Below are 14,202 nucleotides of genomic sequence, written 5' to 3' on the forward strand. Positions count from 1 at the left end.
TAAATAAAGATTTTCGGAAGGGAAATAGCTAGATTGGGAACTGGTTAAATAGAATTGATTTGAATAGGATTCGATATCACTTTACATAATTGTTAATGCATAAAAATTGTTTTAGTTTTATTAGTTTCACTTAGTGTTACTACTATATTTTTCTTATCTTTAGAAAAAAACAATAAGTAATGACTTAAAATTATTGTTTGAAATATTTACATCGTTTTTATTTACTCTTTTTTTCTTTAAAAACTTTTTTCTCGAGGTTTTTGATGCTAGGCAGAAGTAGATTAAAAAAAAATGTAAATCAAAAAATGTAAAGTATTTATTTCACCTAGCTTTTATAATTTGAGTAAACGTTACACATTTAACAATTAAGTAATGCAATACTTACATGAATTACTAAAATAAGTTTTGTTTAACTTTATCCTTCAGAAACAAAGTTGCTTGATAGCTTTTAAACTTTATTATTTAACTTGTTTTATGAAGTATGTGTTAAACGGTATAGTATATTTTAGTATTTTAAGCGTAGTTTTGTCGAAAGTCCGTCAAACTATTTACTCTAAATAAAGGTTATTTATCAAAGAGTAGTACTTAAAACAAACTACTAAAGAATCGTTCAAATTTTCTTACTTTGTTTTTAGTTTCCTTGATACTGAATTCCTCATTTTTTAATAAAGTAAACAAACTTTGTTCACACAACCTTGATAACTACATCCCAAGCTCCTGGTAAACTGAGACTCGGGCTTTGTTTTTTATTATAACTCACAGATTATAGTTACAAGGTAAATTATAAATTTCGATTAAAAAGCTATGTTTAATCTAACCATTACGGAACTGATGGCGGATTTTATCAATTTTATCTAGTTTTTTGTTTTTAGATGCAACGTAAAGTACGTTATACTCTTACTACTAACATCATTAAGAAAGCTCGTCTGATCATTTGTAACAATTTTTTTAAACGGTAAAGGTTTTCGAAGCCAAAGACTGTCTCATCCTACCGAAAGTTTTTTCTCCGATTACCCAGGTTATACGGCAATGATGAAATTAAAAAAAAAATTTAACTTGAAAAATTTTTAATCTTTAACAAAGGTTTATTGTAAATTTACAGGTCAAAAGCACACGAAATCTTATTTTTATGCTTCTTTCGTATAAGTAGTTTTTTTAATTAAACATACTTTTATTATATTAATTTAGTAAAAGTTTTATTTTAATTTAGTATTCTCTTCTATTCTTGCAAAATTACTTGGTTGAAATTTTTCAATAGAAACACATCACAATGTATAAAAATCACATCACAATGTTTAAATAGGCTATTGCTCTTAGTATACAGATTTTCATGTATTATAAAGTATTTTTTTGTTTGTTTTTTAATCTAAAGCTCTACAAATGTTTGCTTTATACTGCATAGTAAGTGCAATTCAAACTAACATACTTTTAAATGTTCGTTTATTTATCAGTTTAAACGAAAAAAAGGTTTAAAAAGGTTCAGGGTAACAAATTATTTGTAGTTTACGTAAAATTTGGTTTTTAATTTTTTAAGTATACTAAGTCTAGACACAATACTTTAAAGTGTATTTTGTAAAAAAGTAACTTTAGAACAAAGTTTTAACTTTTCTAAATGGTTTAGCTTATACAAATCAAATTTCCAAACATTTTAAGTAAAAAAAAATTTTACTAAAAAGTTTTTGCACTATTTAGTCATACAGTTTTCAAAATTTCTATTTTTATTTTGTAGTAAACTTAAAACATCATTTTATGTACAAAACAATACATAACTGCTTAAAGTAATAACTTAAAGGAATTAAACAGCTTTGTTTTTCAATTCTGAACCTATTTTAATCTTAGTTTAATTATTTCTCATAGTAAGAAGAACAATGACATACTTACTACAATTGCCCTGCGGCCTTTTTTTATACGTAAAACGTCTTATAAACCTTATTAAAGCTAATAAAAAATACAAGTCTTTTAAAGAAATAAAAAGAACACTTTTTCATATTTCGTTGCTATAAACTTATACTAGATTTTTTTTGTTGTTGAAACGTTTTAAATGCTGGTACCTAGTTTATTAATTTGTTTGATTTCTACAGTCGTAGAGTCGTACATCTCACAGAGCTATGGTATGTTAAACAGTTAGTTGTATTTCTAAACCAATTTTTTTTTGTTGTTGTATAAAAAACTGTATCAATTTTTTTCAACCATACAAAAAAAAATTTCACAAAAAAATATTAAAAAGAAATAAACAAACTATTAACTTTTTTTGAGTTTAATAGCGATATTAATTTAGGCATAAAAATAAACAGAAAAAGTTTAAAGTAAAATCTTTTAACAGGGCAACGACCCATATACTGTGAGCAGAAAGTCGAACAGCGACCTTGTAAAGCTTTTTTGTGGAGATACACTTACGACACGTCAGAAAACAAGTGCAAACTTTTTGTGTTCGGTGGTTGTTCTGAATCGCTAAATATTTTTAGAAGCAAAAAGCTGTGTGAGAAAACATGTGAAAAAATTAACGAGGAAAACAATGAAAGAGCAATTGAAAGTTATTAAAGTTTTTTACTTTACAAATTTTAGGAAACAAAACTGTAAAATATAATAGTGCAGTTACACAGCTTAATTTTAAAAAATACTCGTTAAAAAACAAAGTTGTTTAGTAAAGCTTTTATTGAAAATGTTGTTTGTTTTATTTTTACTTTACGATAAAAAAAATAACTTAGTTGTTAGTAGAGAGTAAAGTAAAAAATTTAATAAATAGCTAAAACACAATCAATGCATATTTCTAGAACTCTCATTAGAAAATAGCGTTTGAATAAAAACAGCTTTAGAAAATTACTTTTTCAATTTGTTTATTTAAGATTAAAATTATTTTCTTGTTAGTTAAAAATTATATAAAACTGAATAAAAACGTGTTACCGTAAAAATCTTTTTGCGTAACTTGTGTAGTACATTTAAATCTAGTAACGATAAATTTAGTCACGTTTCGAAAACAGTACAACAAAATATTTTCAAAATATGCTTTAAGTTTTGTCAAAAAGGTTTTAAGTCGAACTATCATTATAAGATCTCATACAAATTATTATAACTCAGCTCTGTTTAAATGCTTTTTTACAATATGTTTTAAAACTTTGATAGTTTAATTAACGAAAAGCACTGTTATGCATTTTTTGCCTCTAAAAAAATTATTATTTTGAATTTTTTTTAAGCAATAAAGTATATTTTTATTATTACACAAGTAAGTGTACAGAAACATTCTTTAGAACTAAAAAAAATGTTAATGAAAATTACTCTTTGTAACAGCATTGAAGCCTACAACTTGTACGTTCGAAACAAAAAGTAAGTTTTTGTAACTACAATTAGCATCAAAAATTTTAAAACAAAATGTAATTTAATGAAATTTTGGAAAAAAAAATGTTTTATTTAATGAATAAAGTTAAAAGACCTAAAAAATTGTCTTACTATGAATAATTCATATAGCACAATTATTTTTTTTAATTCGTTGTGATAAATTTTCATTAGATATATATATATATATTTATTTATTTATCTAATTATATAAAAACTATAATTTAAACAGCTGTTTCACACATTGAAATGTAAAATTTCATGTGATCGTCAGTAAGTTACAGTTTATTATAATAGTGAACAGAAATTTTGATTTTAAAACTTTTATAATAGTTGTGACGTAGTAATGGTACAGTTTATTGTACGTTTAGCTAAATTTGAAATACGCTGTGAATGTTATTTTATGCGTATAATTAAATAAATGTTTAGCTCCAATTTAATTTGTCGAGCACTATCGATCAGAACTTTGTATAAAACCTTTAATATATATATATATCTACAGTAAATCGTTTGTAAACAAAAGTTTAAATAAAATAAAAGTATGAACAGTTTTATATTATTCTAATATGATTTATTTTAAGGTGGAGCATCTGATTAAATGCTTCACCTTAAGCGACGCCCCTGGTCCTTACTGAATATACTTTTTTTTTTGGAGCAGTTTGTTTACGAATCTAAATACACAGATATATTTATCAAAACAAGATGTACTATTCTGTACGATAAAAGAACAACCCTTATTGGAAAAGTTGTTATATCAAGTACAAAAAATGTGGAAAATCTTAACGGTTTTTTGGTGTTTAACAAAAGTATACAAAAGAATATCTGTGTAAGTTGTTTGAAAATTTAAAGTTAAAGATTAATTGAGTTTATAATTTTAAACAGAAGTTTTAATACTAGTTAATTACCAATTGTAACTCAGCTTAAACAAGCATCATTTTGTCTAACTCTTTATGAAAATTTTATTCAAAGCATTCCTCTTATTTATTACATTTTTCTCGTTTTTTTTTATCTCAAAAAATTTAAAGTAAAAATAAATACGTAGTCCTAAAAACATACATTAACTGAAGGTTTTATATAGAAAAAAATGAAAATATTAAATAAAAAACGCTATGCAAAAAATTGGCATGCAAGAATTTATGTTGTTAATAATTTAAGGAAAATTGTTGCAATTTAAGTTTTTTTTATAAGATTTAATAGTCTAAACTTTTATAATTGTGTTTATTTGTCAATAGTGTAAAAATAAGTTTTTGAAGAAAACTTTACATAACAGATTTTCAAAAACAAAACTGCTAAAAACAACCCATATGTGGAGAAAGATAGCTTTTATGATAATAAGTTCAACGTAAGAACATACAGTAACATCAAACCGGGTTTATCAAGCAGCTATATTATTCTCTTTAAATCATGTTAAGAATAAAATGCTAAAAGTATTAAACTAAAGCTAAAAAAAATATCTTTATACTTTGTTTTTTTTTCAAGTTTTAGCTTGTATTAATTTACTAAAACTCCTTTTTTATAAACTTGTTTTAGTGTTTTACAAACCTTATAAAACACTTTTGAATACAAAACTGAACTTATTTTCAGAAGCTTTTAGTTGTTATTTGTTTCTAGTAATTTTATTGTGTTTTATTTATAGGTAAAGATATAAAAAATAGTTCATGGCATAATAAATTTCATTCAAGTTTATTTTTTGAGTATTAAATTGCATTGGTTTAGTTTGCTTATTAAAACTACTGGAATTTTAGGTTATAGTTTATTTTTAATGATGTTTTTAAAACTTCTACGGTATTCAAACATGTTTTTAATTTAAAAATAAATTTTTATTAAGTTGTAAAAAAACAGTAACTTAAACTATACTTTTTTAAATTAGTAATTATTTGAAAAACTAAATTCTAGTAAAACACTTATCGTAAAACTATAGTCTAATATTCTTTAATATTTAAAAGTATTTTACACTTAAACAGATAGATAAAATAATAAATAAAAAAAAGTTTTATATCTGAAAATCTAAACGTCAAAAAATAAAAGGTACTTTATTGAGTCAAGCAAAGAAAAACAACAAATAAGTATAAACTTAGCTGAAATATGTCTTTCATCGTTAACCTTAAATATAATAGAGATTTATTACACATTTTTTTATATAGCATAGTTTTTTTTTTCTTGTTTACTTTGTAAAACTTGATTAAAAATATTCAATTTGTATAATTATAAACTTTGTTTTAAAAAACTAAAACAAAAAAACAATTTAATATCAGTAGTTCTTTTCAGATTTTGTCAAGATGATAAAATCTCATAATAAAGTATTTAAGATATTGTACTGTAAATTTTTAGTAGATAACTAGTTTATGATAAAAACATAAAAAAAGCAGTGTAATTCAACCTGAAAATCTTAACATAAAAAAATCGATCGATTCAAAAAAAACCGCAGTAAAAGTTCTTATAATTTCATAAAAGTTAATTCTAATTTTTAATTTTTTTCAAAATTAAAAGTTTATTTTGATAAAAAAGTTTTCTTACTTAAAAGGCATAGCAAACCTTTCTCTCAGAAGTATCTGTAATTCTATTTATACTGTCAGTTGTAGTTCCTTATAAGAACTGTGAAAAAACAACTTCAGCTTTGAATTAAAATTATTTTGAGGTTCAACTTGAATGTTTTTAAATATAACTAGTGTATCACAAAATTTCAGATTCTTTAAATTTTGACTTTATAAGATATAGAACAACCCTAGAAATATTTACTTTTAACTTATAATACAATTTACTTGACAAAACCTGAATGTATTTTTATTTAATATATTTCGCCCACTTTGATCAAGTAAGTTAAATTGTTGATGTAAGTTTCTTTTAATCGCCAAAACTCTTTAAAATATCTGTTTTAAGAAAAAAATGTTTTATAAAAAATTCTAAAGTGTACTTAAAACTTCATGATTTTCAAAAGTAAAACATAAGTTTGACGTTAAAAAATGTTTTTTTAAATAAATTAAGTATTTAGGCTATCATGCAAATAAAGTTTGAAATCTTGAAAAAGATAAAATTTGCATAATTCACTAGCGAGCTGGTTCAATTTAGCACTAGCGAGTATAATTTTATACTTGAAATTAAAAGAATTTTGTGTGTTTGATGATATTTTTTTTAGATCTTGAATAAATCATATATTAAAACTCTTCTAAGCTAATTCAGTTGAGAACTTTCAAATTCTTCATTTAATGCAAATTTATATATACTGTTAAATTCTAATTAATTCATGTACAATTTCCAAATCAAAATACCATAATAACAGATCATCATTGTTTTTCGTCCTCTACACTAATTGCCCAAATTTTAAGCTAGATATTTTTGAAACGAAGCATTACAAAGTAGTTCTCAAGTTTAAGAGATCTTTATTACTTATAAATAACAACAGGGTTGGCGAAGGTATTTTTTCAAACTTTTTTTTAAGTTATTGAAAGTAAAAATTTTATAGTCCATTTTTAGTACAAAATTTAATCTAAGGTAATAACTGTTTTAAATGGTACAAAATATTAAAAAGATACTGTAATCCTACTTTATCTGTTTTATATAAAAAATTTTTAAGTAAGACAAAATTTATTTACATTTTGAAATACATATTACTAATCTATATTTCGCATGAAAAAATTGTTTAAAGTTTTTTAGTTACTTTTTTTCAAAATTCTATGTTTTTTAGAAAATTTCTCATTTCAGTTATTTCCAGTTTTTTTGCAAGCCTGTAACAATTTATTTTGAATTATGTTATTGCTTACTTGTAATTTTTATAGACTAATAAAACCTACCAAGTAATTTTAGATAATTAAATTAAGTTAATTACCAATTAGAAACCGATTACTTTAAAACATGTTATTAAAATTTTCATTAGTATCATTACCATCAAAAATTATAAATGATAGCTTTTATCTATTGAAAATAGAGCTTTATCAACGTAAAGTTGTAACGTTCTTGCAAAAAATATAACTTTTTTTTAATACCAAACGATGCATACAAATTTAATTCCAACGCTTCTACTTTACTTAATAGTTTTCCTTTACCCGTACAAATTAAATTACTAACCATTAAATAAGTTTATCAGTATAGGTAGAACATTTTTGCTAATTAATTTTATGTTTTTTTTTCAGTTCTTTATACGCTATATTTTCGAATTCTACTTTATTTTTTGTTTTACAGCTTTATAGAAAGTTAGTTAATACAGATAAAACAAACTTAACACTAACATTTCAAGTTTTGAAGCTTGTTGTAACAAACTTTTAAAGTTTATTGTGTTCTATTTACAGAAATTTTACGGCATTTTACATATTTACTAAAAAACGATTAAAAATTTTCATCTAACAGAAATTTCTAACACAGTTTGTAAAAAAATTAGTTTGGTTAAAAGCTAAAAAAAATATACACCTCAAATCAAAAAAAATTAATGATTTGAAAACCAACAGTACAACGCCACACTTTATACATGATCGCGAAATTTGCTTCTAGTTCTCTACACTGCTGTCTTGCATCCGCAACCCCACCCACGTGTTGAGCTGCCTCGCTCGCAACCTGCACCACACAGCCACGTCTTGCTGGCAGAGCAGCTGGGCCGCGCTGTACGCCGCAGCGTCGGGGGTCAGCACCGTGGAGCAGCCGAGGCCGGAGGGGAGGCGAAGGGAGGACCAGACGTCCTGAGAGGCGTAGGTGCCACTCAACGGGGGGCAGTTTATGACGGGGAGGCAGGTGTTGCCGGACAGGACCGGACCCAACCCGTTGCTCCTTCCGGCCACGGCGATGATGCACGTGGGCCTGGTCAGCGACTCGCACTCCAGCTTGGCCAGCAGCTTCAACACTGCCTCGGTTGACTTGTGCGCGGAGGAAATGTGCATCTGAATGTCGTATCCCAACTCGGTGGCGAGTTGTTTTATCTTGTTGCAGTGAGGCATGTCTGAAGCCGACCCCATGAATATGACGGCTCGACACTTGCTCGCTTGTGATTGGACGAACAATTTGTTTAGTTCCACGCACTTGTCTGCCACCCACTGGTAGTTTTTCTTGAGATTTTCCAAGCCTTCGGTGGAAAGCTTGTCCATGTTGCGGTAAACCTGACCATCATAAAAAAATAGTTACTTTTAGATAGAAACAAACAAGGTGTGAATTTAAACTATGCACTTGTAGTTTTTTAACTCTAAAAGAATATTTGTAAGCCTATATAATTTTTTGAACATCGTTACATGGTGGTTATAATTACAGTGTTGAATATTTGAAAAGTCTTAAGTAGTAATAAAATTTCCATGCTGGTATGTTTGTTTTCAATATTATTTTCGTTATCAGGTTTAAATTTTACAACTAACATAGTTAGCGTTTGTAACTGAAAAATAATCTAAAAAAAACTTAAATCTAATTTAGTAAGTCAAAAAAAAGTAAATGCTACTTAAGTAAATTATGAAAGTATGTTTATTAAGTATATTCATAGTTTCTATCTAAAACAAAATATTTTTGTTAAATAAAATAAAACAAGTTCAGTTAATTAAACTATTTCTAAAGTTTTTCTGGATGTAGAAGCATTTAATTTCATAGTTTTGAATAATTGTACTTAATATTCGTGGTTCTTTTTTATCAATCAAGTAATACTTCTTATGTAAATTTATTTATTTATTCAATTTAAAGCTTTGATTTTTAATCAAAATTATGGATAATAATATCATTTATAATTTGAAATGGTGTACCGAATTTTACCCAGGGTTGCCACTCACTTACGTAAAAATAACTAACCTAATTTTGTTAAAAAAAATGAATGTATCAATTGACATTTACCTTTAAGGATGTTTATGTGTATATTTATATATATAACAGTTCTAAAAACATAAAATAAGTTAAATTAAATAATGTGTTTAGAGACCTCGTGTACGCTCCTTTATTGATAGTGCTTCAACTAATACACAATAGATAAATTACCGATAATCATACAAAACAAACTACTAAATGTCAATCAGACTAAAGTAAAAAATATTTTTGATTTTAAAAAGTACACCTAACAACAAACATTTTCGAAAATATTTAAACAGTATATCACCAACCTGCTTATCCCTCATCAAACGCTTGTCACCACTCGGCCAAATTCTCCACGAGTCGTTGTCTATGACGTCAGAAAGGACAATTTCGCCGTTGTCTTGGCGAATACCAAACTCCAACTTCATGTCTATTAAACTGACATCCTAAAAAGAAATTAATATAAAGCTGCAAAAAATGAGTTATGATAAATTATATATAGACAAAGTTAATAACTGAAGAGTAAAACAAAAAAAAATTACAGTAATATGATTTAGTCTTTAGAAAACTATTGTCAAATTTTAGGAGGTATATAAGGTAGAAAATATATATTTATAAAAATAAACAAATTTTTTTATGATAATATTTTCAAATTAAATAACAAACTTATTTTAAGCAATTTTTTAATGCACTTATATTAATAAAAACTTATGTTACTAATTCTAAAAATTAGCTTAAAAATCTAGTATTTATTTTTTATAAGAATTAAGAACAAAAAAAAAATTCTAACTACTTTTTTTTTCCATATCCTTTCTAAAATTTCAAAAATAACAATAGACATTCTCTCAACTACATCAATTAGATCAGATGTAAACTCATGATTTCCAATCTTTAACTTTGCTTCTTCAAGTGCCTGATTAATAAATAAAGTTTTAAACATCAAAACAAAGTTCTTACTAAATGTTATAAAAAAGTATTAGGCTTTATATTTTTAAACCTAATTATTAAATGATTTGTCATTGTTATTCCATAGAAGTATATACTTTTTTCATTTACCAAATACCCTTTAGAGAAATTTTCCTGACTTTTCCTGACTTTTTACTAAAATTTTCCTGACTTTTTTAAATCAAACTCTTAATTTTAACTTATTCTAAAATCCATAATCTAACACTTGAAACTATATAAAGCTTTCAATCTAATTTTGTTACATATTAAAACAACAGTTTTTTTTTTTGTTGAATTTCAATCATCAAACTTCCATTACATCACTTGAACCATCTGTGTATTGTTGATGTATTTGCAATAAACAGCTCTATCAGCCAAATACTTGTATTATTACCTTTAACACAGCTTATCTGAAAAAAGATACAATAAATGTATCTAAATAAACAAAACAACATGTACAGTTTCACTATGGAAGTGTCCTTGCTACAGATCATCAATACTAAAAGGCTTACAAAAACTGCTTGTTCAAGTAGGGTACTTGTTCAATATGTTAAGAGAAAAATTTTGCAGTTTTATAAAGAATATTTTATTAATTAATTCCAGATGAAGGCATAGAAAATTAAATAATTTTGTGACTTTCTAGGAAGATTTTGCAATTTTTTCTGACTATAAAGGATTTTTAATTATTTATTTACCATTTGAAGGCTTAGGAAAATAAGGAATTTTGTTAATTTAAAAAAACAAAACCTGACTTTTTTTAATTTTGTCAAATTTCCTGACATTTTTTGAAAAACCCCATTTTTTTTAGATTTTCCTGACTTTTCCTGACCTTTAGCAACCCTAAGCTATTCTTTTACTAATCCAAATTTCATTGTTTTACATACAAAATTGATCAAAATTTAGGTTTTTCCATGATTATTATCAAAATTTAATGGTTTTTCAGTTAAATCTTTTATAAGTATCAAATTCATCTTTTCTGCATAAATAATTTAATTTCATGTTTTAACACATGATATGTAAACCTATTGCTAACCCAAAAAAAAAATAAAACTCCTTAAAAAAAATGTGAAAAAGTAGCCAAGCAACATTAAGGGCATAGGGGGGGGGGTAAACACCCTTTTTTGGTTTTTGATCTTATTTTATATAGTTTTTACTAAGCTACTAGATGCTTTTTACAGATTTAAAAAAATCAAAATAGTTTTTGAGATATAGCCGGTCGAAGTCGGAGGCAACAATAGGATCCTTATGGGAGGCGCAAACTAAAACGGCAAAAAAAGACTATTTCACTAAAAATCTATCTCCTCCTACGTTTTTTGAGATAACTACCTCAAACTTTCAGGAAATGTTCCTTGATATATTTAGAAAATTCTGTCGGAAAGAATTTAAAAAAAAATAGAAAATAAAAATTTTATATAAAAAATAAACAAAAAAAACAATTATTTTTTTGTTTTTTTGTTATAAAATTTTTAATTTTTCAATTTTTTAAATTGTATTCTGACAGAATTTTCTAAATACTGCAAGGAACATATCCTGAAAATTTGAGGTAGTTATCTCAAAAAACGTAGGAGGAGATAGATTTTTAGTGATTTCTAGTTATTTGACGTTTTAGTTTGCGCCTCCCATAAGGATCCTATTGTTGCCTCTGACTTTGACTGGCTATATCTCAAAAATTATTTTGAATTTTTTGAATCTGTAAAAAGCATCTAGTAGCTTAGTAAAAACTATATAAAATAAGATCAAAAACCAATAAAGGGTGTTTACCCCCCCCCCCCTATGCCCTTAATGCAATTCTACTAGGACTTTAACTTGACAAAAAATATTCAACAACTGGAAACTTTACAACTAGTAGTTCACACAACTTTAAAGATATTAAAACAAATTACTTTAAAATAAACTGAACTTTTTATGTATTCAGGGTTGCCACTCATTTTTTCAAATTATTTTCCAGGTTTTCCAAATTTCTTCCAGGTTTTTAAAAGTAAACATTTTTGGGTCAATTTTTAGTCTTAAGTTAATTTATATAAAAGAAACTGTGTTAAATAGTACAAAAACATTTAAAAGATGCTGTAAAGTTACTTTAAATGTGTTTTATAATAAAAAAAATTTTGATCATGACAAAAAAATTTTATTTATATGATAGATTTTTTGTGTAAAATTGAAATTTTAGTACTGAAAATGTTAAAATTATTAAAAATTCCAGGTTTTCCAGGTTTTTTTGCCTAAATTGTCGAATTCCAGGTTTTTCAAGGTTTCCAGGTAAAGTGGCAACCCTGTGTATTATAGGAATGTCTTAGGTTTTTCTGAACTTCTAACAGAATTTAAAAGTCCAAGTTTTTTGACTATTTTTTTTATAAAAAAAACAAGGTAAAAAAGATGAACTGAATACCAACAGGTGCGCTTTATAGTAAACAAAATATCAATAAATACAAAAAATACTGTTTTTGATTTGTATCTAATACAGAATTCATTGTTTTAAATATTAAAATTGTTTGAAATTTTAAATTTTTTATTGACTTTTGTTCGAAATTCCAGGTTTATTTTGAAATTTTTCAAATTTAAGGTTTTTTCAGATTTTGCTGCAACCCTTTGTACAGTATATACTGTTTATTTTACTAAAAGTTAACAAAAAAGTATTTGCATTATAAAATTGATTTTCTGTGTCAAATTAGTAATACAGTTCCATGGATTTGAGAAAAGATGAAAAAAAGATAAAAAGTATAAGATGAATGCATGTACTTTCTAAATATAAACCTATGTCATTTAAAAAAAATTACAAATTGTTGTTATTATTATATTCAACAAACTTGTTTAGTTCAAATCTCTTTTAAGAAGCATAATAGCTATCTGATATTTTGGAATATTTAAAAAAAATTATTTTGATTTAAAAATTTAAAACAAAGTCTCAAAAAACCTCTCTACTCCATTGTGGGTCATGGTTTTCATCGTCTTTGAAAAATGTTTCTAACTTTGGTGGACAAAATTTGTAGCCTTCAGAAACACCTGGATTTCTTTTAAGGAATGATCCAGTTGCTACTCTTCGTATAACCCATTCGATAGGAATCATGTCACACCTCCATGCCAGATATGATTTGTCATTCACCTATTTTATATTTAGCTTATTTACAACAAAACAAAAAAAATTAGTTAGTTAAAATGTTAATCAAAAATATTTTTATCTTAATTTCAAGATTAAACAGAAATTAAAAGTGTTTTAATAGTTTTAAAACACTCAAATTAAGTGTAACTAACATATTGTAAATTTAACAATTCCATGATATTTACTAACCTTCTGTTAAGTTTTGTTTTATAATAAATACTTAGCTTAGAATACCTTTATACAATAAATGGTAAACTTTTTGACCATAACTCTCATATATGTTTCTTTTTAGGGGGACAGTTAAGAGTATAGTTAAATAAGATTCTTGTTTTTGGCAATAAAAACTTCCACTTGTACTATTTTTTAAACAATCTATGACTTTCAGTGACCCATTCAGTAAATATGACATTACTATAAAAATTTGTATATTTGGTCAATTCAACAATTTTTTTTCTAACATCATAATTACTAGATGGGTTAAATAAAAAGTTAAGAAATTATTTAAAACCTTCCTCAATAGTACATAGATAAACTTTCATAACTATATGTGCAGCAACTTTGCCAACAATAAGGGGTTTATTCATAACTGCACTCTAACTGTCCTTTGAAAATAAGTACATAACTTGACAGGTAAAATAAATGTTTTACTTTCTCTTTTTAAAACTTTTCACTTATATTTAAATACATAATGTTTATTAATTACTTTTTTAATAAAAGATGTTTTGATGCCAGTTTTGTTTAATATTTCCATCAAACAACTATTTGTAGTAGTAGACAGCACTGCTTTTCCTTCCATAACGTCTTTCTTTGCTCCATCTCCAGCAGTGATGATGTCTTTTGACACAACCAAGCATTTTCCTTTGGTGGCTGAGTTAATGGCGTAAACTGCTTTAGTTTTACCTTCTATCACTTTTTCACCCAAAGTGTAAGCCTCATCAGCTCCCAAATTGCCGCCACTTGTTTCAAAAGAGGTAATTGGATGTCCATTAGTTGGTATTCCTCCCACCTTGGCATACTTATAAATTGGCTCGCCAGATGGCAATTTAGGAATGGTATCAGTCATTTTTGTCTAAGTT

At 25.8% G+C, this 14,202-nt stretch overlaps 2 protein-coding genes across 4 annotated transcripts; one reads left to right on the forward strand and one right to left on the reverse strand.

Moving 5' to 3' along the window:
- Positions 1-1,963: 1,963 nt before the first annotated feature.
- LOC145844450 (uncharacterized) lies at positions 1,964-5,161 on the forward strand. 2 transcript variants are annotated; one of them, XM_082951851.1, is made up of 5 exons: positions 1,964-2,123; positions 2,324-2,533; positions 3,289-3,324; positions 4,017-4,159; positions 4,604-5,161. In XM_082951851.1, exons 1-5 carry the CDS (start codon positions 2,042-2,044, stop codon positions 4,742-4,744), a joined length of 612 nt encoding a protein of 203 aa, XP_082807977.1. In that variant the 5' UTR covers positions 1,964-2,041; the 3' UTR covers positions 4,745-5,161. The 2 variants fall into 2 exon arrangements, with proteins under 2 accessions (XP_082807977.1, XP_082807978.1); XM_082951852.1 differs by having other exon boundaries at positions 1,964-2,111.
- Positions 5,162-7,539: 2,378 nt separating this feature from the next.
- Positions 7,540-14,202, reverse strand: LOC145843804 (multifunctional protein ADE2-like). Of its 2 annotated transcripts, none has more exons than XM_082951036.1 (5): positions 13,830-14,202; positions 12,941-13,129; positions 9,875-9,997; positions 9,393-9,530; positions 7,540-8,417 (listed from the first exon to the last, which is right to left on the reverse strand). In XM_082951036.1, exons 1-5 carry the CDS (start codon positions 14,187-14,189, stop codon positions 7,815-7,817), a joined length of 1,413 nt encoding a protein of 470 aa, XP_082807162.1. In that variant the 5' UTR covers positions 14,190-14,202; the 3' UTR covers positions 7,540-7,814. The 2 variants fall into 2 exon arrangements, with proteins under 2 accessions (XP_082807162.1, XP_082807163.1); XM_082951037.1 differs by having other exon boundaries at positions 7,542-8,417; positions 9,878-9,997.

This window comes from Thalia democratica, chromosome 9 (genome assembly GCF_965202585.1).
Source record: "Thalia democratica chromosome 9, ktThaDemo2.hap1.1, whole genome shotgun sequence".
In the NCBI taxonomy this organism is placed as follows: Eukaryota; Metazoa; Chordata; class Thaliacea; order Salpida; family Salpidae; genus Thalia; species Thalia democratica.

Bases quoted from the DNA above. Each gene is read 5' to 3' on its own strand.
- LOC145844450 (XM_082951851.1), top strand. From the start codon at position 2,042: ATGCTGGTACCTAGTTTATTAATTTGTTTGATTTCTACAGTCGTAGAG. The intron at 2,534-3,288 runs GTTATTAAAGTT...TCTTTGTAACAG, and splicing joins CAATGAAAGAGCAATTGAAA to CATTGAAGCCTACAACTTGT. The intron at 4,160-4,603 runs GTAAGTTGTTTG...TTTACATAACAG, and splicing joins GTATACAAAAGAATATCTGT to ATTTTCAAAAACAAAACTGC.
- LOC145843804 (XM_082951036.1), bottom strand. From the start codon at position 14,189: ATGACTGATACCATTCCTAAATTGCCATCTGGCGAGCCAATTTATAAG. The intron at 9,998-12,940 runs GTTTTTTGAGAC...TTTATTAATCAG, and splicing joins ACCCACAATGGAGTAGAGAG to GCACTTGAAGAAGCAAAGTT. The intron at 9,531-9,874 runs GTTAGAATTTTT...ATTTCTTTTTAG, and splicing joins GGATATGGAAAAAAAAAGTA to GATGTCAGTTTAATAGACAT.